General features: G+C 38.4%; 2 protein-coding genes across 7 annotated transcripts in view; one reads left to right on the forward strand and one right to left on the reverse strand.

The window, feature by feature from the left end:
* LOC130917628 (bridge-like lipid transfer protein family member 2) overlaps positions 1–2569 on the forward strand; it is a 41914-nt gene extending 39345 nt beyond the window's left edge. For all 3 annotated transcript variants that reach the window (XM_057839227.1, XM_057839229.1, XM_057839228.1), the window contains exons 39-40: positions 1568–1702; positions 1773–2569. In XM_057839227.1, coding sequence (XP_057695210.1) covers positions 1568–1702; positions 1773–1964 — 327 coding nt within the window. In that variant the 3' untranslated portion in view covers positions 1965–2569. The remainder of the gene's footprint in view (positions 1–1567; positions 1703–1772) is intronic.
* A 2535-nt stretch (positions 2570–5104) lies between these two features.
* Positions 5105–23290, reverse strand: sae1 (SUMO1 activating enzyme subunit 1). 4 transcript variants are annotated; one of them, XM_057839221.1, is made up of 10 exons: positions 23124–23290; positions 21244–21353; positions 21044–21155; positions 10854–11024; positions 10601–10746; positions 10434–10536; positions 10211–10316; positions 5532–5676; positions 5384–5453; positions 5105–5316 (listed from the first exon to the last, which is right to left on the reverse strand). In XM_057839221.1, exons 2-10 carry the CDS (start codon positions 21333–21335, stop codon positions 5224–5226), a joined length of 1038 nt encoding a protein of 345 aa, XP_057695204.1. In that variant the 5' UTR covers positions 21336–21353; positions 23124–23290; the 3' UTR covers positions 5105–5223. The 4 variants fall into 4 exon arrangements, with proteins under 4 accessions (XP_057695204.1, XP_057695202.1, XP_057695203.1 ...); XM_057839219.1 differs by lacking the exon at positions 23124–23290 and adding an exon at positions 22666–22854; XM_057839220.1 differs by lacking the exon at positions 23124–23290 and adding an exon at positions 22625–22647.
* Between the last annotated feature and the right edge of the window lie 14 nt (positions 23291–23304).

Raw genomic sequence — 23304 nt, forward strand, 5'->3', positions numbered from 1 at the left:
TAGAAGAGCTGATGGTAGGATTTGGTGGTCCAGACGTGGGCTTGTGGACTATGATTTAAATGATATTTATTTTATATTGGGTTCGTTAGAGTAATACAAACAGTCAGACAGTAGATATGGGGAAGGATACCATTTCCGTCAGAAGTCACCGAAAATCTACAGGAAAAAAAACACAATTCCTCCAGAAATGGCAGTTTGTAGTTAACCCTTTAACACCGAACGTGTCGGATGCGACACGTTTACGCATATCATCTTTGAAGCCTCGTAACTCTGTAATTACGTCACCCATGTGCCCCTGGTTGCTCTCGTTTGAAAGTACGGAAGTTGATGTCCACACCAGTTTTTATTTGAAGTCAATCGACCAAGTAAAACAGGAGATAATGTCATTTGAGTTTTATAGTTTTATTGCACTCATAAATATGCATTGACACGCTGCATGAACCATGTGTCTATCTCCATATTTTCATCATTTCTTGTCCTTTTTTCAAAACCGAAAGCACCACAAAAGACTACATATCCCAAGGGCCGTTGTGACGTCAAGAAGGACGAACCTAATGTGAACATTTTTAATAAATTGACGAGCAAGGCACCAACTAAGGGAAAGGAGACACGCGTAGCAAGCAACGGCCGGTTGAATTGAGCTAGCGACTTTGAAACGTGCAGAATGAATGGAAAACTAAATTTAGCGCAAGCTAATGCATTATTTCATCAACTCAAGGAATAGGATGAGCTCTATTTGTCATTGTTTTCTTCGGATCAGTCGGCGTCTCGGCGAGTAGAGGTGACAGCAGCGCGCAAACGGCGGATGTTCAAAAACAAACTTTATTGAGTGCGCAAAAAAAAAAAAACTTTATTGGGTGGCGTGCCTAAAAAGATTTGAATTGAACTGAACTACTTGTCAATATTTTTGAAAATACTTTTTTTTCAATGTTTGTTAATTTTTCTTCACTATGAATCTTTTCAATTTTTATATAGATGTGTGTTCGAGAAGCTTGATTGCATGTACATATATACCTTTGATAAGGTGATGGGTACAATACCTAACTTCACAAAGAGATATCCTCCAAACCCTTTTTGTGTTGGATAATATATATAAAAAAATTTCTCACTATTTTGCACTGTATATAACATGTTTTGACCATAGTATGTGTGAAGGCCAAAAACGCCTATGACCATAGGTGCTGTTTGTGTTGAATTGTCAAACATAAAACTATTCAATCTTATTTTTTTCTATTGAATTTTTATCTTAGCAAGTTAAATAAATATTATCAAGCTTCAAACGGTTGGTCAAGCATGTTTGGTTGTCAGTGGGACTTCAACATTACAAATTTTGAAAAAAGATTTTGGGATTTTTTGTTGTTGTTGTCTTTTTGGGTCCAAAATGTGGATTAAAGTTGGTCAGTGAAGAAAACAACAGTTTGGACATGAAGTTCAAGGTATCCTGGAAAAAGGGACCCAACTTGGCCATTGTGAACAGTTTTTTCTTTGAAATATAAAGGCAACATCAAAGGCATGCAAATTCGGCCAAAATAGGCTTAGGTGTTAAAGGGTTAATGGTCTTCTTCAGGGAGAGAAGAGCAGCGTGGACTGGAAGGACCTCAACCTAGTGTTGCCTTGCTTGGAGTACCACAACAATACCTGGACGTGGTTAGACTTTGCCATGGCAGTCAAGAGAGACAGCCGCAAGGCTCTAGTGGCGCAGGTACGGAACTCACCCGACATTTTCCAGAGAGAATATTCCAAAGCGCCTTAATCTTCTTGCCCTGCATCAGATGATCAAGGAGAAGCTGCGTCTTAAGCCGGCTGCCGGCGGCTCCGACCCGCGGGGTAAGACATTGGACGGGAAGGCGGACTCAGGTGTCCAGCAACAGCAGGAGGAGGACGAGAAGGCTCGGCTTCTCATCGGCCTCAGCGCCGCCGACAAGAACTCGGGCAAGAAGAGCATCTTTAGTCGACGCAAATGAGTCGCCGTCACTGTAAGGGGACTGTCGTGTGATCCTGCTGAGCTTCACTTGTAAGTGGGCAAAAAGCAAAGCCCGCGGGTGCCTGTTGATTATGAATAAGACCAAACGCTAACTAAGCATCATCACTGCATTTCAAACAATGAGCACAATTGCTTAAGTCTTTGTGTCTTCCTGCTGGCTCGGGAACACGCGTAAGAATCTCGCCTATGTCGTCTGCTGTAAGAATTCCATTAATACAGACAAAACAATTGACTATTTTATATAACATGTTGCATCTCACTAAATTAGAACAGTGCTTCTTACATTTGAGCTAAGGCATATATTTTACACTAGCATAATTTCATGCCACACCTACCACCAAACAAAAAGGTTAACATTAGAATTTTAAAGTGGTGCCTTGAGGTAGAAAAGATCGAACTTTTGAAAATGCGTATCCAAAATGGCACAAAACCAGCAAATATTTTTGTTAACGTACTCCTCCCAAGATTCCCCTTGCTAACATGCAAATGCCTTTCTGCAAAATTGCAGAGATTTACTGTATTCCAATTTATTGAGATGCAGGCTGCTTTTGTACTTTATTTTATATAATAAAGCAAGTTTACTAACACCTTGGTTTGTGCCACTTGTTTTTCCATAACTTCCCTCCAACATATTACATAACCAAAAGACAATTGCTATTCTTTCCACATAGGTGTTGCTTTCATGCTTTTTACACCTCTAGTATGAATTACGTCTGGGCAATATGGACCAAAAATAAGTTGTTGTTGTTTTTGTATTTCCAATTAAATCCCCCCCGAATACTTTTTTTTTCTTCCAGTAAACAATAAGAACACAAGCATGAAACAAGATGAACTTATTGGCTGTGATTGACAGCAATAAACATCCAATCTATTTGATTTGGGAGGACTGGAGGCTGGTTTCTAGATTTATTTTGGCAAAAAAAAGTCTTGTTTTCAATCATCCACAATTAAATGCAATTCATAGAATTGCATGGAAAATGAATGAATGATTTATCACCCACACCTAGTTTTAATATTATTTATACATCTATCATTTATGTAATTATAGAGATATTAGGGGTAGGATTCAAGTGTGTACGCCTATTGATTTTGTTGTTTCTTCTAATAAAACAAGTTATCACAATAATTTCAACAAATACAGGTACTCCCTGGGTTACGATGTACCCGACTTACGTGATTTCGACTTAAGGACGCCGGAGTCCCATCCTCCATTTTATCTCCGGTCTTTTTTTTTTAAGTCTCGTAAACAGTACCCAGCTCTTACAATGTTACGATGCCCCTCCCCCCCATCAGCTCCACTTCCTGATTCTCATGCTGCTGCTTCTCCCATATTAATATGATGTATCATCAGAGGTGGGTAGAGTAGCCAAAAATTTTACTCAAGAGGAGCGTTACTTCCAAATAATATTACTCAAGTAAAAATAGTCATCCAAAAAATTTACTCAAGTACAAGTAAAAAAGTATTTGGTGAAAAGAATACTACATGTGTAATGAGTAAAATTGCAACTAGAGGTGGGAATCTTTGGGCACCTAACGATTTGATTACGATTCAGAGGCTACGATTCGATTATAAATCTATTATTGATGACCCCTCCACCCCCCGGCTATTAGCTGCTTTTAATGTTTTGTACATTAGTTGCAAAAAAAAAAAAAAAAAAAAAAAAGCCTCGCAGGCTTAAATAAACGACTATTTCAGTATCAAGTTAACAGTTAAAAACAATAAATAATATACTCAAACCCCATTCTGTATTAGCAGCTTTAAACTACATTCAATTAATTTAATGTTGTGAATCAACCATTAAAGTTGTTAAAATTGCTCCCGTATTCCATAATTTCCCTTTTGTCTACTTTCGACATGTGAAAGTTTTAAAACTATTTTAAAGATAGATTCAAGTCAATATTTTACCAATTTAGGAGTATTTTAGATAAAAAATTAATTACGTTCGCTACAACAGCCTTGCAGGGAATTCTACTGCTTTAAGATGGCGGCCGTTTACTAACGCCCGCATCTAGCTTTCTGTACATGTGCTGCTAACACCACCGAGTATATGTTGCATCTAGTCCTATATAAATATATCTACCGTAACATTATGTGGACGTACTTTGTAGCAGCTGTCGGCAGCAGTCAGGTATGTTTTTTTTTTTTTTATCTCGCGCCGTGAGTTGAGCATTGGTATTACCCGAGGGGCCGGGTAATGACAAACATGTTTAGCTACTCTCGCTCCGTTCCTCATTGTGTCCGAAGACCGCGCGGCGTGTTTTACTTCCGCTTTACTTGACATATTTCAATATTCGGAATTTGGATGTTTGTGAATTGCTCTCGAATCTTCCACGGCCGAATCGCGAATAATCTAAGAATCGGAAATTTCACACACCTCTAATTGCAACTGCTTATTTTTTTAACAATGGTATTTCTTTTGTCAGCAGTTATATTGATACTGTACAATAACCCATTACATAACCACATTAAGCCAAAGATATACAAAAAAAAAAAGTGAATTCCGATAAGAATAAAAAATGACAGAAATGAAGCATTATTCGTCCAAAGAGCACGAGGGCCCTCTAGTGGAGAAAATAGTTCCTAGTTTGAATAGAAGAGCAGTAGCGTCAACGTGATGTGTAACCTATATAATTACTATTATGAAATTAAAAGGATCATATCTAGGATTTTCCGTGGTAAATTGGTGCCAAATAAAAACTGGGAGAGAAAAAAAAAAGTATAATAAAGCCTAGAACCAGGTATGACTGCAAACATGTTGAGGGCAGCGCTCTATGTCAAATGCTTCATTGTTTACGGTGCTTTAAAGACGCCATGTGATGGAACAGGCTGTAGAGCTACTCTTGGCATCACAGCGGGGAAAAAAATCTCTTGTGTAGCCCTAAGTAGCAGAGTAAGAGTAGTGTTTTTTTCTTCACAAACCTACTCACGTAAAAGTAAAAAGTATGGCTTAGTAAAACATTTTTCTCAAAAAGTTCTTTAAGTAAATGTAACGCGTTACTACACACCTCTGGGTATAACACATGTTTTTGGAAAGTTATTTTGTATTTAGGGCTACTTAAAGGGTTAAGGAACGGAACTTGGCTGTAACCTGAATTGAAATACCACACATATGATCAGATGGATTTTTTTTTGCAGTATTTTTTTTATTAATGTAAGAAAATGTCAGAAATTAGGAGATTGGAGGACGTAGTAGGTGATGTCAAAAACACTTGGATGCGAGAAAATAGTGAGGACATCCTCAATTTGGTCCAAAATAGTCCACAATACCATTTCCTTTGCGTGCATCAAAGAAAAAGAAGTTGCGATGCGGTGCGTCTCTCTGGGACAGAGCCTGGACAACCACCAAAAACACTTTTAGGGTTACAATCAGATAGCTGCTGCCACATGTGCGTGTTTACCTTAACAATTTCCTGTCCGAGCACTCCTCCCACAACGGCGCACACAGGCGACATCTCGGAGAAGCAGAAACTGAGAAAGACGCCATGACACAGTCAAGGTTTTCGACACAAACAGTAAATGACCATGGCTCGCCGATGAGAATATTACTTGATGAAGTCGTCCTTGAACAGGTCGCCATCCACGCCCAACGTACTCAAAACATCCTGGCGGATCTGACTGAGCAGCTGGCTGTCCTCTTTGAAGCATTTTGGGTCGGGGTCTCGTCCCTTGTCGGTGCGGAACTTCAGCATCACTAAGAAGCAGTGATTGGAGTTCCAATTAAATATGTACTTAGTGTTTCCCTTTTCATACATTTTATGTTGCAGACTTAACCCGTTCAGTCATAAATTATGATTTTATTTCTTACAGGGTACTCGCATATAACTCAATGGCTGTCACTGACTGCGGTAGATGTCCAATCCATTTTAACTGGAATGAAAGTTCATTCATTCGCACTTCCCAATCAAAACGGATTGAGCATTCATAGTGAAGGTTGGCCGATATATTGCTACTCCTGTTGATATAATATAATAAACCCTCCCTCCCTCCACACTTAAGTTCTCGCTCACTTCATTGTTGTTCTTAGCGAGAACAACTAAAAATGCTACTAATCCGTTATTCGTGAATGGATCACAATGAAATTTGGTAGTTATAATGTACGGGATGTGTACGCATCAATACTTGAAACCAGAAATTAATGTTTTTTTTTCTCAGCTGATTAATTACATTAATTGTGAATTGTACCGAGATAGCCGGCCAGCTCTTTGGTTGTGTTTTTCATGTCTCTGGGCTGATGAGACATCGCAGGAGTAAGCCAGGTGGTCGTAGTTCATTTTGAACTTGTTATTTACGTACAATAAATATTTCCATTCAACCCTTTTTTTGTGTAAGTAAACATTTAACAACATGGCACACTAATACGCAAAAACTAATATTTGCATTCCCCCATTTATTGTTTTATTTGTATCGTTAGATTGTGGCATCTTCAGTGACCCTAAGTTAGCCAAAATACCACCCTTTTCAGGACGTATAAACAGGGGTGAAAGTGGGTTGGCCTGGGACGGTCCGGTATGCAGTTCTGGTAAAAGATTTGGGGCCGGAACGGGGCGGAATGGTGCTTTGATCCCGAAAATATGACGGCAACTGTCAAAACTCCATGCTAAAAAAACAAAACCTGCCAAGCATGCATCTCCAAGAAGAAAACAATCTACTAATGTCAGATTTACACAAACAATTGTTAAAAAAATGCCTATTAAAGTATTTGTGTAGCGTCATACTAGGGCTGGGCGATATGGCCTTAAGTACGTATCACGATAAATTGAGCAGATTTACCTCAATAACGATAAATGACGATAAATTCGCCCAAGCAAACTGTTATATAATTTGAAAATTTGAATCAATGCATGGAATACAAATTAACAGTTTCTCGTTAAATGTATTTACCAGCTTTCAATTTAAAAATTGCACATGCAGTCTAAACATTAAGTATTAAAAAAATATATATATTGTAAACAATAAGAATTCTTGTGTGAACATTTATAACAGCTTGTATGACTTGAAAAATATCACTTGAATTTCATTAAATTCATTCCGCATTGTTATACACTAGATAGTGGCATGCGTTTAGATATTTAGAATAGATACAAATACGACACATCCACCTGCCCCCCAGAAATTATACTTAATTAAAAAATAAAATGTTTCACAAACCTTTCCTTTCTTTTATTCGGCTCAGTTATTTACATCTTATGATTTTAGAAATCCTTACAGTATGCAATAAATAATATTCCTGTTCCCAAGCACTGTGCTTACTGTACTGTAATTTTTACAAAAAATAAGCAATACATAGTTACTCCCCGTCATCTAGGACGAGCCACTTACAAGACTAGCACTGTCGTGTGTTACAAATACTGTTTTGAACACATCTTCACAGACAAAAGCAATGACACAGGCTTAAAGAGGTCAACTTTAATTGTGTAAATCACACTTAATGACGACATGATCTCCTGGTTGAAATAGACGACATCCACTTAATTCTATTGAAGATATGTAATGCTGAGGAAATTGTCAACTTTACTTTTAAAAAGAAACGTGCACTGTTTATCCAGTAGATGGGGCTCTTGCAGTGTGTCAAACAATGATTCAATTTAGGGCAATTGTCTTAAAAGTGGTTCATTGTTTCAGAAAGCCTCGGTTTTTCCATCCCTATCTGAAACCCGTCAAGAGTTTACTTAATGTCGGGCGAAAGTTTGGCGAAGCTAACTTAAGCCCGACTTCATCCCGTTTACTTGTAGCGTTAGCCGCTAGCGTTAGCAGCTAGCGTTAGCCTACCGGGCTTCTGTTTGATTGGCTTCCTGAAAACCATGTGACTCCAAACGTAAGCACACTGCTTTCTTAAAGGGGAATGAACATAGCCGAACAACACAGAGTCAAAGCGGCATGAAAAGACTATATTTTCTTCTTTTATTAAATTACCGAATTTACCGACATGGTCAAAATTACGTCGGTCATCGTGAAGAATTTCGGTAACGGTAAATTTTCGGTTTACCGCCCTGCTCTAGCGTCATCCCTTTCCACTAATATTATTTATTGATTCCACGGAGCTGTGCCCAGCGTCTCACGCTCTCTCAATCTGATCCTGACGAGCAGACCAACCTGGAATCAGTTGTCCGTTCAATTGGCTGACATTCTAACATGTAATCAGCATGGATAGTTAGCTCTGATTGGTTCAAATGCACATTTTCGGGCACTATCAAAAGAGGAAAAAAAAAAAACAACCTTGTTTAATCAATGCGATAAAAAACGGTAATGCAACGGAAAGTTGAGCGGATCTTTAAGAGAACTTATTTTTTATTTTTGTTCATTTATGTTAGGCTACGCATTTCTTTATGATTTAAAAAAGTCAATATTTGCGATTTCTTCAAAATACATTCCATTTAACTATGCATATTGTAAGTCATTTGTACTTATTTTTGTAAATGTATGTTACTTATGTTTTAGTGCGACAAAGATTAATCGATTAACTTGAATACTGTATTGGCCCGAATATAAGACGGTGTTTTTTGCATAGAAATAAGATATTCGCGGTCAAGACATACCCATTTACGACGCTAGATGGCGCCAGATATCATTGATGCGATGTTCTGTCATGACAGATCTCATTTACTCTCAAGTTTAACCAGTTTGCATTATTTTATTGCAATGTTTTTCCTTTTTCAGATTTGTTTCAAGTAGGGCTGTCAAACGATTAAAATTTTAAATCGAGTTAATTACAGCTTAAAAATTAATTAATCGTAATTAATCGCAATTCAAACCATCTATAAAATATTCCATATTTTTCTGTAAATTATTGTTGGAATGGAAAGATAAGACACAAGACGGAGATATACATTCAACATACGTTACATAAGTACTGTATTTGTTTATTGTAACAATAAATCAACAAGATGGCATTAACATTATTAACATTCTCTTAAAGCGATCCATGGATAGAAAGACAAATGTTAGTACAAGTTATAGAAATTTTATACTAAAACCCCTCTTAATGTTTTCATTTTATTAAAATGTGTAAAATTTTCAATCAAAAAATGAACTAGTAGCTCGCCATTGTCAATAATTACACCATGCTCACTCATTGTGCTTAAACCCATAGAATCATTTGGACCCAAGCGCCAGCAGAGGGCGCCACACACCAAAAAACAAGTAACAAGCGGACATTACACTGCTGTCATTTTAATCTGTTTGAGCGGGGCATGTGCGTTAATTGAGTCAAATATTTTAACGTGATTAATTTCAAAAATTAATTAACGCACGTTAACGCGAAACTTTTGACAGCGCTAGTTTCAAGACTAAAGTTACAGTTAGACTTCACTTTGATGGTTAATGCAGTTATTGCAATTTTGTTGTTTTATCACAATAGATTGGTTTATTTACATTTCAAAAACCAGAAGCAATACATTTACAAATGTGATTGCGCTTTTGTTTGAATGAGTCAAAATACCATGCTTTTTCTCTCATATTGTTATAATCATTTGTTTCAGATGGACTGTAATTATTTTCTGTATAAAAATTAATTTGGTGTTCAAAACGTCTTTTTTCAAACTTGAGTCTTGAAAAAGAGGGGGTCGTCTTATAATCAGGGCAGTCTTATATTCGGGCCAATACGGTAAGAAAGAAGCTTCAAATTAATTTTTGCTGTTTCGAGTATTCGTTTAAATAAAGTGGCGTTGTAAGGGTTTGTTTTGAAAGTGTTTCCATTTATTTTTAGTCATTTGGGTGGATACACTGCCCTCTAGTGGCAACAGTGAATATGACATAACTCATTTAACATGGCTGAATCCAGCTGCTCCCTGTTAAGACCGACATAAGGTAAATTTTTGTTTATGGACATTTATTTTAAAAATTTGTAATTTAGTTTATATGTATATTTAGCTTTTTCTTTGGGGGATTATGTGAATAATTTTTTAGGAGCAATGTAAATAATTTTTTTTTTTAAAAGCATTTTATAGCATTTGAGCCAGTGGACTATTGCTATGCAAGTTGGCCAATTGTTCTTTTGTTGTACTACTTGTCCTCATTTATTTATTCAATTATACCGTTTCCGGCTTAGCTCAGGTATTTTCATTTTTTTATGGTACTAATACGATTAATTGATTATTCGAACTAACTAATTCATAATTAATCGACTACTAAAATAATCGATAAATGCAGCCCTAAGATGTTTATATTATATTCAATTTTCCTCAACTGAAGTGTATGCCCCCTCATAATAAGACAAGTGTGAGCACCATGAAGTAGGAAGTAGTCAACAGGTGTGCGCTTCAGGGCGGCTTTGGCCTTGTCACTGGTCCAGTCTACCTCCAAAGCCTCCTTCAGCCTACAGAACTTGGACGTCTGGTAGAAACATGCCATTATAAAAAAATGGTGAATGCATTCAAACTCATGAAAGCAGTTGATAAATCATTTAATGTTTGATGCACGTGTTAAAATAAAAGTACTACACATTCTCACCTTTTTTACCATGGTGGTTTCATTGGGGTCCACTTTGACCTTCTTGGCGTCAGGGCCATCATTGGAGTCTCCCATCGCTTTTTTCACCACTTTAGGTTTCTCCCTGAATAAAAAATTAAAAACCCACTGCAGAGAGCTTTTAACGAGTTGTTGAGTTTTGAACTCACTCCACATAGTTGTGCTCGGGTCCAAGGTTGCAGAACATGTAACCATAATAACCGTGAACGTCACCACAAAAGACCAGAATGTTGTGCTGCGAGCATAATTGGTCAATGCGCACCATCGTGTCTTTGGAGCAGCACGTCAAACAAACCTGTAGGTGGGAAAACAACAAAATCACTGAGTTCTAAGTGTTACTGCAGTTTTTCACACACCATGAAGAGGACTGGAAACCCTGGGGGCTTTAGCCTCTACACTCACCGCATTGAACTGAAGAAAGAAAGAGTCGGGCTTATCTTCTACTCTGTCTCTGTCAGCAAGTACTTCCACCATGGGATTGAGGATCTGGGCACGTTCCAGGGACGCCTGGGCCCGATTCTGGCCTCGCTCGGTCACTGGGATTAGAAACTGAGCCCATGACTGATCATTCCCCTGGTGAGACCAACAAGCCAATCAGCAACGTTACCTTTCATTATATAGTATGTATTGTGGTACATATAGTTGTGCTGCACTGAAACAGTTTTGCGAACATCAACATGAGCATCTATAAGATGTTAGCTTTGTTTTAAGGAGGGAAAAAGCATGCTAGCCACATGAGCCTGGCTGGTTCTGTTGGGGCGACGGTGTCGCAGGTGGTTACAGGGTCGTCCAACGACAATGTGCACAAGTCCTGTCTGTGCACATTGTCTTTGAATCTTTGGGCAAGACACCACCCCATTTGCTCCCAGTGGGTCTGGCAGCACCTTGAATGGCAGCAGAAGCAAGACACCACCCCATTTGCTCCCAATGGGTCTGGCAGCATCTTGAATGGCAGCAGAAGCCCATTGGTGTATGAATGTGTGCGCGAGGGTGTGGGCACACATGTCAAGTGCTTTGTGAAGCCTTCTGTTAAAGGCACTATAAACATACAGTGATCCCTCGGGACTTCGCACTTCAAACTTGGCAGTTGGCACCCTCACTCCATCGCATATTTATTTTTCCAAAGAAAATAAATAAATACAGATGAGCTGTCCCGATCCGATCACAAGTCGTACTCTCCCTCATTCTCCTTTTCTTGGTAAGGCAGTGCACTGGAGTTGCTTATTAAAGTTCACGATGATTGACAGATGTTAAGGTTTGATCTTGCCAGAGATGCCTGGAAGCCGAAACTTCAAAGCACCGCATGCGTCAATCATCGTTTAACTTGTTAAACAGTTGCTGTGGCAACTCATTGTGTGTAAGAGAGCGGCTTGCGCGGATTTGAGTGGACTTACTCAACGACGCATTTATTAAAGACAAGCATTTTTCCACTTTATTCTTGTTTAAAAATAATTCGGTGGGACAGTAACATGCTTAAAACGGATGATAATTATTAAATTTGAAGTGCTTAAAAACCATTTATCAAAATATATAAATACTAGGGTTGTTCCAATCATGTTTTTTTGCTCCCGATCCGATCCCGATCGTTTTAGTTTGAGTATCTGCCGATCCTGATATTTCCCGATCCGATTGCTTTTTTTTTTTTTTGCTCCCGATTCAATTCCAATCATTCCTGATCATATGCATTTTGCCAATGCATTAAGAAAAAAATGAATAAAACTCGGACGAATATATACATTTAACATACAGTACATAAGTACTGTATTTGTTTATTGTGACAATAAATCCTCAAGATGGCATTTACATTATTAACATTCTTTCTGTGAGAGGGATCCACGGATAGAAAGACTTGTAATTCTTAAAGGATAAATGTGACTTTGTATATTGTGACTAAATATTGCCATCTAGGGTATTTGTTGAGCTTTCAGTAAATGATACTGTAGCCATTTAACTGTTCTGCCCAAATGCATGATGGGAAGTGCAACCATGACTGTGCGTAGTGGCACCAATTGATATATCTTCTTTGCGTTGGGAAATAACATTGGGTGTTAAGAAAAAGATCAACCTTTCTTCCCCACATTGCTTCCCACGATTTTTCCAATTGTTGAGAGAGGTATTTTAAGGCTTAAGTCAATTAAAAAAAGGCTCCAAAGACTGCCAAAATTCACTCTACTCATTTTACGCTGCCTTTTAGCTCTATATATAGGTAAAACGGCGCAATTATAGATTGAACGCGACAATGCTTGCATGAGTCGTGCAGCGCATGCGTTAATTGCGTGAAATATTTTAACGTGATGAATTTTTAAAAAATTAATTACCGCCGTTAACGCGATAAATTTGATAGCCCTACTTTAAGCCAAAACTAAAGACTCTGGATGAGTGTAAGACGTTTTGTCTGTAACGTTAAATACAATTAGAAAACGATTTAATTAAAAAATGTATATATATCAGTCAAAATTCCCTTGTGCCTTTGATTTGTATACATCAAAGGCACAAGGGAATGTTTACTCCTGGCTCAAAGACATCCCTATTCCAAGACTGGACGATGCCTCACGTCATTCCTTAAATCAACCTCTGACCATAAGAGAGGTTTCTGATGCCATTAAATCACTACCCTCTGGGAAGGCCCCAGGATCCGATGGGTATGGATCAGAATTCTATAAAAAGTTTCGCTGGACAGATAGCCCCACTCCTGCTTAGAATGCTCTTACACTCTATGAAAGCAAAAGCACTTCCCGCTACTTTATATGATGCGAATATAACCCTGATTCTAAAACCTGACAGAGATGATTCTAATCCTGCATCGTATCGTCCAATTTCCATGTTAAATCTTGATTGTAAGATTTTCACTAAAATACTTGCTAGTAGACTAAAAGCGTGTATAGAGTCCATTGTCCACAAAGATCAGACGGGGTTCATCCCTAACAGATATTCTTTCTTTAATACTAGAAGGGTGTTAAATATAACATACTATAAATTTCCTTTCGGGTCAAAACAAGCGGTTTTATATTTAGATGCTGAAAAAGCATTTGATCAGGTCGAGTTTGGATATCTGTTTAAGGTTCTAGAAAAATTTTGCCTCGGTGAATTTTTTGTATCCTGGGTTCGGTTGGCTTATTTACGCCCCTCTGCCTCAATTGTTTCGAACCAAGACAGATCACGCCCGTTTTTACTAGAGAGGGGCACTCGTCAGGGGTGCCCACTCTCACCTCTGCTATTTGCTTTGGCGATTGAACCCCTGGCCATCAGCATAAGAGAAAATCAACTCATCAAACCCACAGTGATCGGTAGGGATGGGAATTGATAGGATTTTTACGATTCCGATTCCATTATCGATATTGCTTAACGATTCGATTCTTTATCGATTCTCTTATCGATTCTAATTTGGGGAAAAAGAAGAACAACCGTTTTGATTGGCATCGAGTTTGTTTAATCAGAAGTCACAACCTTACAAACTCACAACGAGATCAAAAGAGGCCCAAAGCCTCAATGTTAACTGTGGCAATAAGTGGCAAATACACAAGAATGTGTAACATTTTACTGAAACATTTATGTAATAGAAATAAAAAATATTGGTATATATATATAGGCAGATAGGTTTTTGTTCTGCCTTTGGCAATATGTGTTAAAGCAGGGGTCCCCAAACTTTTTCCTGTGAGGGCCACATAACTTTTCCCTTCTCTGATGAGGGGCCGGGGTCAGTTTGTTACAGAAAAAGTGTGACGATTGCAGAAGTGCATAAATGTAAAAAATTATTGTTTTTCAGAAAGCCACAATCAAATAACCCTTTCTGGATTCTTTATAATAATAATAATAATAATTAATAATAAAAACACTATTAATCAAACAGATAATAACCAAATAACCCTCTCTGAATTCTTCAAGGAAAAGGCCAGAAAATAAATAACACGATTGAGAAAAAAAAAAAAAAATTCAAAATGGCCGGACCAAATGTGGAGGCGGGCCATATTTGGGCCGCGGGTCGCAGTTTGAGGACCACTGGAGCGCGCATACACCCAGAGAAGAAATGCCGCATCCAAGTGAGTGAGAGAGGGAAACACTTCAACGAGCCTCCGTTCTTTGTTAATGTTAATATCTACAGAGGCAACGCCTGTATGTATTATCTTTTGTGTTGTTGTTGTTGTGTTTCCACTAGCGATCGGACACTTAAGTCCAGTTGTGTAGTGGTTTGAACGATGTGCTAATGCTAGCGAACGAATGCTAACCATACTGTTATTAGCAGCTAATCATCGCTGATTTACTTTGATGCAAACCTGTTTGTTATTGGGGACGAAATTGATTTGTTTCATTTCTATTCTTAGTTTCACTCTTCAAGTGATGGTTGAATAAAGTCAGCAAATTATACCAATTTTTCCTCGTGAAGTGAAGACACACTTTCAAGCGTTTGAACCTACGTGCTGTCATTGTTATGTTTATGGCTGCAATGCTCGTGCTTACCCGTCGTAACCTTTCATTTTCACACTCTTTCCTGGTGAAGTGTAGTCAAACTTTGGAGCGAGTGGTTCTTGGCGCCATGCTAGTTTGATGCATTTGGACAACAAGACAGTCACGACGCAATATACGTCTTCAGGACTCGTTAAAGGGATCGTTAAGGCTTTTTCATTGTGATGTCGAGGCCTCGAAACACTCGGAACCGGTTCCGAATTGGAATCGGATTTCGATTCCCATCCCTAGTGATCGGGGGTGTTGAACATAAAATATCACCTTATGCTGATGACATTGCCATTTTCATGTCAGACCCAGAGTATTCTATTCCCAATTTGTTAGATTTGATTAATAGTTTTGGTGCAGTATCTGGGTATACCATCATCTGGCAGAAGAGTGACCTGATGACCCTTACAACAGATTTAGATCTGGTATTTGCAGCTTCGATTCAGTTTAAAATCTCAGATACTGTCAAATACTTGGGTATCAGAGTTACAAAAAATCCAAATTCTCCATTTAAACAAAATTTTACTGAAAGATTAAATGCCCTAAAGGAGAACATAGAAAAGTGGAGAACTCTACCTTTATCAATGATTGGCAGGATAAATACTATTAAGATGGTCTCCCTACCAAGATTTCTCTACTTATTTCAGAACATTCCTGTGTATATACCCAAAAAGTATTTTAAATTGATTGACTGTGTTATTTTGCCTTTCATTTGGGGGTATAAGGCGCACAGAATTGCAAAACAATACCTCCAACACGCCAAGGACTGTGGAGGTCTCGGCCTACCATGTTTCTTGCACTATTATTGGGCAGCCAATGTAAGAGTCATGGTGTATTGGCAAATTAATCCTGACTTGGTGTCGTTGGAGAATGTTCCCTCTTGGTTGACAATAGAACATAGTTTAGTCCCAAAAACATCTCTCCGGGCAATTCTTTTTTCCTCGCCTAGACCATTGTCATCTCAGAGAGAAGAACATTTTATCATGCTGCTCGCCCAGAAAATCTGGTTGCAGATTCGAAAATTTTGCAATCTCCCTAGCACAGCTGTATATGCTCCAATGTGGCATAATCATGCTTTCGCTCCCTCATTTACGAATCCGGTTTTTAGGGAATGGAGTCAGATGGGTATGGAGTCGATTAAAAATTTGTATATTGACAATAAATTCTGCTCATTTGAACAATTGCAAATAAAATATGATTTGCCTAAAGGTCATTTTTTTAGATATCTACAAGTGAGGAATTATGTCAGACAAAATATCCCAACATCCAACTGTCTCCCTCCGGAAAACGATTTGTTTAAAATCTTAAAGGGGCCCCCAGAATCTAAACATTTAATCTCTTCACCAGTAAAATTTTTTTTGACTAAATATACTCGTTCCACATCTTTGATTAAAGAAAAATGGGAAGAGGATCTCAGTATTACAATCAGGGAGGATATATGGCAGAGAGCGCTGAGTGACATTCAAAAATGTTCTGTTAACTCCAGGCTACAGATAATTCAGTATAAAGTAGTTCTTAGGTTACATTATTCAAAGGTGAGGTTAAACAAAATATTCCCACAAACATCACCCGTATGTGAAAGATGTAGGATAATGGATAGCACATTAGCACACCAATTTTGGCTCTGCCCAAGGATTCGAGAATTCTGGTTTTCAATATTTAAATCGTACTCAAAAGTATTCAAAACACCAATTGATCCTGACCCCATAATTGCGCTGTTTGGTTTCTCTGAAACATTGCAAAAACTGGGCCATGATAGGACTTTTGTGATTGCTTACGGCATGATAATAGCCAAAAGGTGTATCTTAAAATTATGGAAGTCTGATGTCCCACCCCACTTTGAAACCTGGCTCAGGGAATTTACAGGAGTGTTACATATAGAAAAACTAAGGTATGAGGTATCAGGCAACCCTCAAAAGTTTCTGATTGTATGGCAACCAATTTTAGAACACTTGAATTTATAGTAGACCCCTACTCCTCTCCTCCTGTCATCATTTGATGTATACGTGGACTTTGGTTAGGACAAAAAAAGAAAAGAAAATGTGATGAGTACTTCAAGGTGTTTGCATTTTTGTGTATATGTATTGCAGTTTGTATAGCACATATTTTTGGGGAAATGTACTCGTGTATACAGTTGTATAGCTTGACTTACATTTCTTCATGTGGAGAATTTTTTAATTTATTAATTTATTTATTTATTTTTGTTTTATATTTATGTATGTTTGTATCTCGTCTCCTGTATGTCAAGGTGACAGTAGAAAATGCCAACAACTGATAGAAATTGATAGTCACCGTTTGTTGTTCATTGAAAAAGTTTGTAAATAAACATGGGGGAAAAAAAAAAATCGCAAAAAATGTATATATATTAAAATAAGGCATGTCCGATATTTTTTTGCCGATTCCGATACTTTGAAAATGACGTGATCGGACCCGATCGATCGGTATATCTTTAATACATAAAGTTTTTTTCAATTATTTTAATTATTATTTTTTAATTAAACATGTCTCATATGTATATCGTTCCAATGCTGAATCTGAATAAATACATTGAACACACACACACACACAAAAAAAATAGTAATTAAAATATTTTTTGGAGGGGGGGGTGTTACTTCGCAGTTTTTCATTTATCACGACGGGTTCTGTTCCCCATTAACCGCGAAAAAGGACGGATCACTGTAAATTGCTTTTTTTTTTTGCTTGCTAGTGAAATTGTGCCCTCTCCTAACATAAGTTATTAGAGCATGAGCTAGGCTAATTCTATAATGTGGTATAATGGAACTGACTAAGGATGTAATTCGAGCATACAGTTTGATACCAAATTGATCATTTTTTTGGGGAGCGGGGCCTTCAAGAGCATTTTACATCTCATGTTTTAGCAGGGGTGAAAGTGGCTAGAATTTCTTGCCGGAACTCCCTAACATAAAGTTCGCCACAGAGCCCTTTTTTTTTTTTTTTGGGTGTGTGTGTGTAGGGGGGGGGGGCTTAAACCTCCTAAAACCACCAAAATGCAAGAACTTATTGCACAGTTATAAATATAACACACAATAAAACACAACAGGTTTCAAAGTGGTTAGCACGTCCCCCACACAGTTCTGATACCAGGGGTTCAATCCCGGGTTCCGGCCTTCCAGTGTGGAGTTTGCATGTTCTCACCATGCCTGCGTTGGTTTTTTCCTGGTGTGTGTGAAAACAGGGCTATAAACATGGCAAGCTGGAAATGGCTAAACTAAGGTGAAAACATAACGAAATTAAAATGTCAATCATTACGTTCGGGTCGGGGTTCTCGCTAAATTTTTAAAATAAATATATATTTATATACGTATACCAAAACGATGTATGGATGTTAAACAAAGGAATACTTATCAAATAAATAATTTGGATAAAAAAGACAAGGCCTGTATGGTCATTGCAGAGCCAGAGCGTGCCATGCGCCCTCTTTTTACTCTTTTTCCTCTGCGATGCAAAACCGCATCTATTTACATTTTACAAACTTTTCCAGCGTTATTTCGTTGTGCAAATGCATTTAAAATGATCATAAAAATATGTAGACTATTTAAACATTACGAAAAGTTGCGGTTTTTTTCTGCCAACTGAGAATTCGTTACAAAAGACAGGCTTTAATGCGCAGGCATTGTCACCAAATGTGATCACGCAAAACGCAACCAGTCCGTTTTTCCAAGGAGCAAGCAGTGATCTGTCCAGGTCTGACTGGAGCATCCCTTCCCTCTCCTCCTCACAAATAATACATAGAATTTTGAGGGGGGGTTTCTCGGGCTTGGGCCTACAAATAAAATATAAAATTTTGGGTTTTTTTCCGGGCTCGGGCCTACAAATAAAACATAACATTTTGGGGGGGGTTTTCGGGCCTGCAAATCAAGCTAATTGATCGGGCTCGGGCGGGTCGGGCATTAATACCAGCGGACCCCTGTCGGGTCGGGCTGGATTTTTTTAGGCCCGATCTTACCTCTTGATTACCTTAAATTGGTTGCAGTTACACGTCGGGGAACGCTCCCTCCGGAACAAAACACGACAGGATTTGACCAACATTGTGACAATGCTGACCAAAAATGACATAATGTCCAGGTTATAAAATCGCCCAGCAGCCTTCCACACACAGAGAGTGCCAGTGGGCAACACAGATCAAGTCTCTGAAAGCGTCCAACCGGCTTCATTGTCGGAATCTTTTAATGCACGAAAGAAATGACGAGAGTAAATCCTGCGTTACCTTATACGGGAAATTTCCTGGTAATATGTGTGAAAAGGGCTACATGCAATGCGACTTGTCAGATAGAGAGAGACGCTGGGGAGAACTACGTAGAATAAATGAATAATAAAAATCAGTGAAAACGGATGACGCTAAGCAAGCTCTTTATTAGGCTTGTATTGTTAACACTTATGTAAATCTGACATTAGTAGATTGTTCTTATTGGAGATGCGTGCGTGGCAGGTTTTTTTTTTTTTTTTTTTTTTTTTTTAAACGTTGGATTTTGACAGTTGCCGTCATTTTTTCGGGATCAAAGCACCGTATGCCGGAACGGCGTTCCGCCATCGTATTTCTTGGCGGAACGCCGATCCGGTGCGTTCCGGCCCACTTTCACCCCTGTGTTTTAGTTAGATGAGTTCATTTATTGTCACTATGGTTGGGCATCCAGCATCGATGGGGTCCGGGACTAACACTCCGATGCTCCCAGAACCGTTCGAATTTTTTCCATGTTTCGGTGCCCTGACCGCCGCTCGGAAAAAAATAGCTGCAGAACACCACAAAGAAGAAGCCACATGAAGTGTGTGTTTGTGTCTTTGCAACTTGGATTTCGACCATGAACACGGTAAGGCGGCGCTCAAAAGTTTGGCTCAATTTCACAAAGAGAAATGGCCAGTCAGCTTAATGCAATATTTGCAACACAGCTATATCATGCAGAAGTGGCTGCACAACCAATATGATTAAACACCTCTGGCTTCATGGAATACAAGTGCCGAGTAGTGCATAGCTGAGTGCCGCGTATTTGACACGCAGTGCCAGTCCTCTAACCAGGAAAGTAAAACATTAAATTACGTCTGTCTTCTACTGCCCCCACGACCCGACCCCGGATTAAGCTGTAGATGATGAATGGATGAATGGTTACATCGGGCTAATGTAGCTACATAAGCAGCTACGTACTTTACATAGCGCGTTGCCACCGCCGAATCAGTTTTACAAATAAGGAAATCCTTGTCATTTTGCCTCATCTACATCAAATTACAAGAATTTATACTCATGCTTCGTTGTAGCTCCCAGCTACGGTACATTAATGTAAAGTGCGTAGCGGCTCACCGCTTCCTTACCCCTACATAATATTTGTGACTTTTTCTCGCTTTCTCATAATTATGCTTTCAAGCTTCCTCTACACCCGGTGAACGCGTGTCCTACACTGCAGGGGACACTATCTATCCAGAACGCTCACGCTTACTGCCTGGGAAGGCAGATATGATCATTTTCCTCAACAAAAACTTTGATTTTATACTGTACCCGTTGTTATTCTGGACTGACTGAGTTTTACAAGTTGTTTTTTGTTCCATATTCTGCACCAGGTTAGCTCAATAGTGGGAGCTCAATAATATGTAAAGTTAAAGTTAAAACCCTGTGAGAAATTCATAGTTAATTGAAAGTTCACATAATTTAACTAATAATCAACAAGTTAAGAAATTACACTATGCAATTTTTTTTTTACCCTGCCTAATAAAAGAATCAGAATCGAGAATTGTTTGGGCTGGAAGCGAAACGTAGAATCTGAATCGGAACCGTTCACACTCAAACGATGCCCAACCCTAATTGCCACCAATACCAAGTACTGTAGACACAAAAGCTGGTAGGTCATTTCTGACCAAACCGTGACTACAATTATTTTACATTCATGTGAGTATACAGTAATTTAGTTCTAAAAAGGGGGGAGGAAATGTGGTGTCGGTACAATATCGGTATTTGCCGATACCACACAGCCAGGTAGTGGAATCAAGAGCCAAAAAATTGTATCGGAGATAGTAAAAGAAGGATATTAGACGCTATCACTGAATTACCATTGTTCACTTGTGCCAAGCTCGAGTAAATAAAATCGGAATTTGAATAGTTGTAACATATTTCCAATAGTTTGGTCGTTTACCTTGTCGTGATCGAGCAAGGTAAGTCCTTTAACTCCAGCCAAGATCAAGTTTTTGGCCACTTCAGCCCCCAGACCACCTAACCCTGCCAGGAGAACCTTGGACCCACGCAGTCTGCAATTAAAATGTATATTAATTAGCTTACAGAGCAAACAATTTGGAAGAACCCGTACACAATAATTAGCACCACAGGCTAAGCTACCTCTTCTGGGCGTCCAAGCCCCAAAGACGGATCTGGCGGTCGTATTGGGCCGCCTCTTCCTCAGTAATCACCGGGTCCTCCTTCTCGATCATGTCAATCGTGCCAATAGTCTTGGAAAACGATAGAAACGACTCTAAAATTGATTCTTCTGCAAAGATATACAGCCAATTGTTTCAAAAGCCGCGATGGTCCCGCTGAATGGGCGCGCAGTGATGACGTCAGAAGAACGAAAATACAATTTCGGATTTTTTGTTTTATTATTGACTTTATTTTTACATTTGACCTCTTTTGAAAAATTTCCCAATCTGTTAGAACAAAGATTTGATTTTGAAATTTAATTTTACATGTATTTATATATATATATTTTTTTAACTTGGCCGCGCCGAAGATATTTGGGTAAATTTTGCCCTGGTGTTAGACTGACGAATATTTTCAAAGCAAGTTTGAAAACAGTCTATATTGAGGCCCTGCTATTAAAGTCGTAAAATTATTTTTCAAAGCGTGGTGCAAGTGCAAGTTTACGAGCAATAGTAATATTTTAATAATACTATTATAATACTACTATATAATAATACTAATATGGATAGCTTACACGTGCTTTCTCCGTCTGACAATGACAGGGTGGACTTTCATTTATTTTTTTTTGCCAATGATAGAATTTTGTAAGCATGTATGAATGGAGTGGAAGACCTTCACTTGGCAAGAAAATTAGGCAATGTGACTACAATGTTTGATAATTATATTCCAATTTTTTTTTACAGGTTTTTAAGCCAATTTTTGACATAGTGAACATTTTGTTGGAAGCTGTCAACATGTCCAATGTGTCCAATTGGGTGATCCAACTGCAAAAATAGTGTTTGAAAGTTTACTGTTTGAGTTTGTCTCCATTAATGAAAGACAAAAATCTTAGTAGTCATGTTACCAAAAACATCACAGGATGTTTCAAAGATACAGTTACCTCAGCCGTTTCAGAGATATGCAGTGTGAACATGAAAGTAGAATACACTGTATACGCATATGCATAAACAAAATGGCATGTTTTAACAATGTGGTGGAAGATAAACCTACATTTGGAAATTTAGTTCAAAATGAACTACGACCGTCTTTCAGCCCTGATTTAAAAAAAAAATCTTTTCCAAGGATCAATGCATACATTTTGATACTGCAATTCATTCATCTAATTAATCAGCCTTGAGACAGAAAATAAAAAATCTCGCTCCAAGGATCGATGCGTATACATCCTTAGAACTTTCTCTGTGATTCGTCCACACATAACAGAAGAGTTGCAATTTCGATTGAAGAACAAGGCGAACGAAATAGGTTTTTTAGTTGTAAAAAGTTGATTAGAATAATTAAACAATTATAAATCCTAAACCTTAACCTGTACAGAACACAAACTCTCCTGGGGCCTCTTATCCATACCGCTTTGTCTGCTAGTCCAAATGGAGGGTTTATTTTCTCCATAGACATCTTTGGAACCGTCAGCGAGACACACATTTTAATGCTGCATTCGAGGAAGTGGGAAGTCGGAAATTCCCATCCTCCGACCAGGAAAAAAATCATCGGAACGCCACTCGAACTGGGAGGTCCTAGTGGCGAAGTCGGAAAAAATACCCCGACTTCACGAAATTGCTTCAATCTGACGTCATTCGGAAAATGGCGCTGCGCGTCGAAAAGCAGACCGTCAATAGTAAAACATAAATTAGATCAAAATTCTTTTCTGAATCTAGTTATTCTTAAATTAATGTAATTATTCAGCACAACTACCCGTAACAATTTTACTGACTTTGCGTGAGAATATGCTGCTCTTTGCGTAAAGTTTTGCAATGATTTGTACAAAAGATATTTATTTGTAGAAATAAAGCAAATTGTACAAATACCTTTATTTGTATTTGTTGGCTTTCGAGAAGGCAGGTTTTCTGAAGGTCAAATGTCGTTTCATGGCCAAAATAAAAAAAAAAAACTTGTCGCGATCACCTGTCTTTGCTGTTTTCATTCGCTTGGAACGCTATGAGGTCGCAATTGGTACAATCCGAGTGGGATAATTCCGATTTCCCACTT

Source organism: Corythoichthys intestinalis, chromosome 6, assembly GCF_030265065.1.
Source record: "Corythoichthys intestinalis isolate RoL2023-P3 chromosome 6, ASM3026506v1, whole genome shotgun sequence".
NCBI lineage: Eukaryota > Metazoa > Chordata > Actinopteri > Syngnathiformes > Syngnathidae > Corythoichthys > Corythoichthys intestinalis.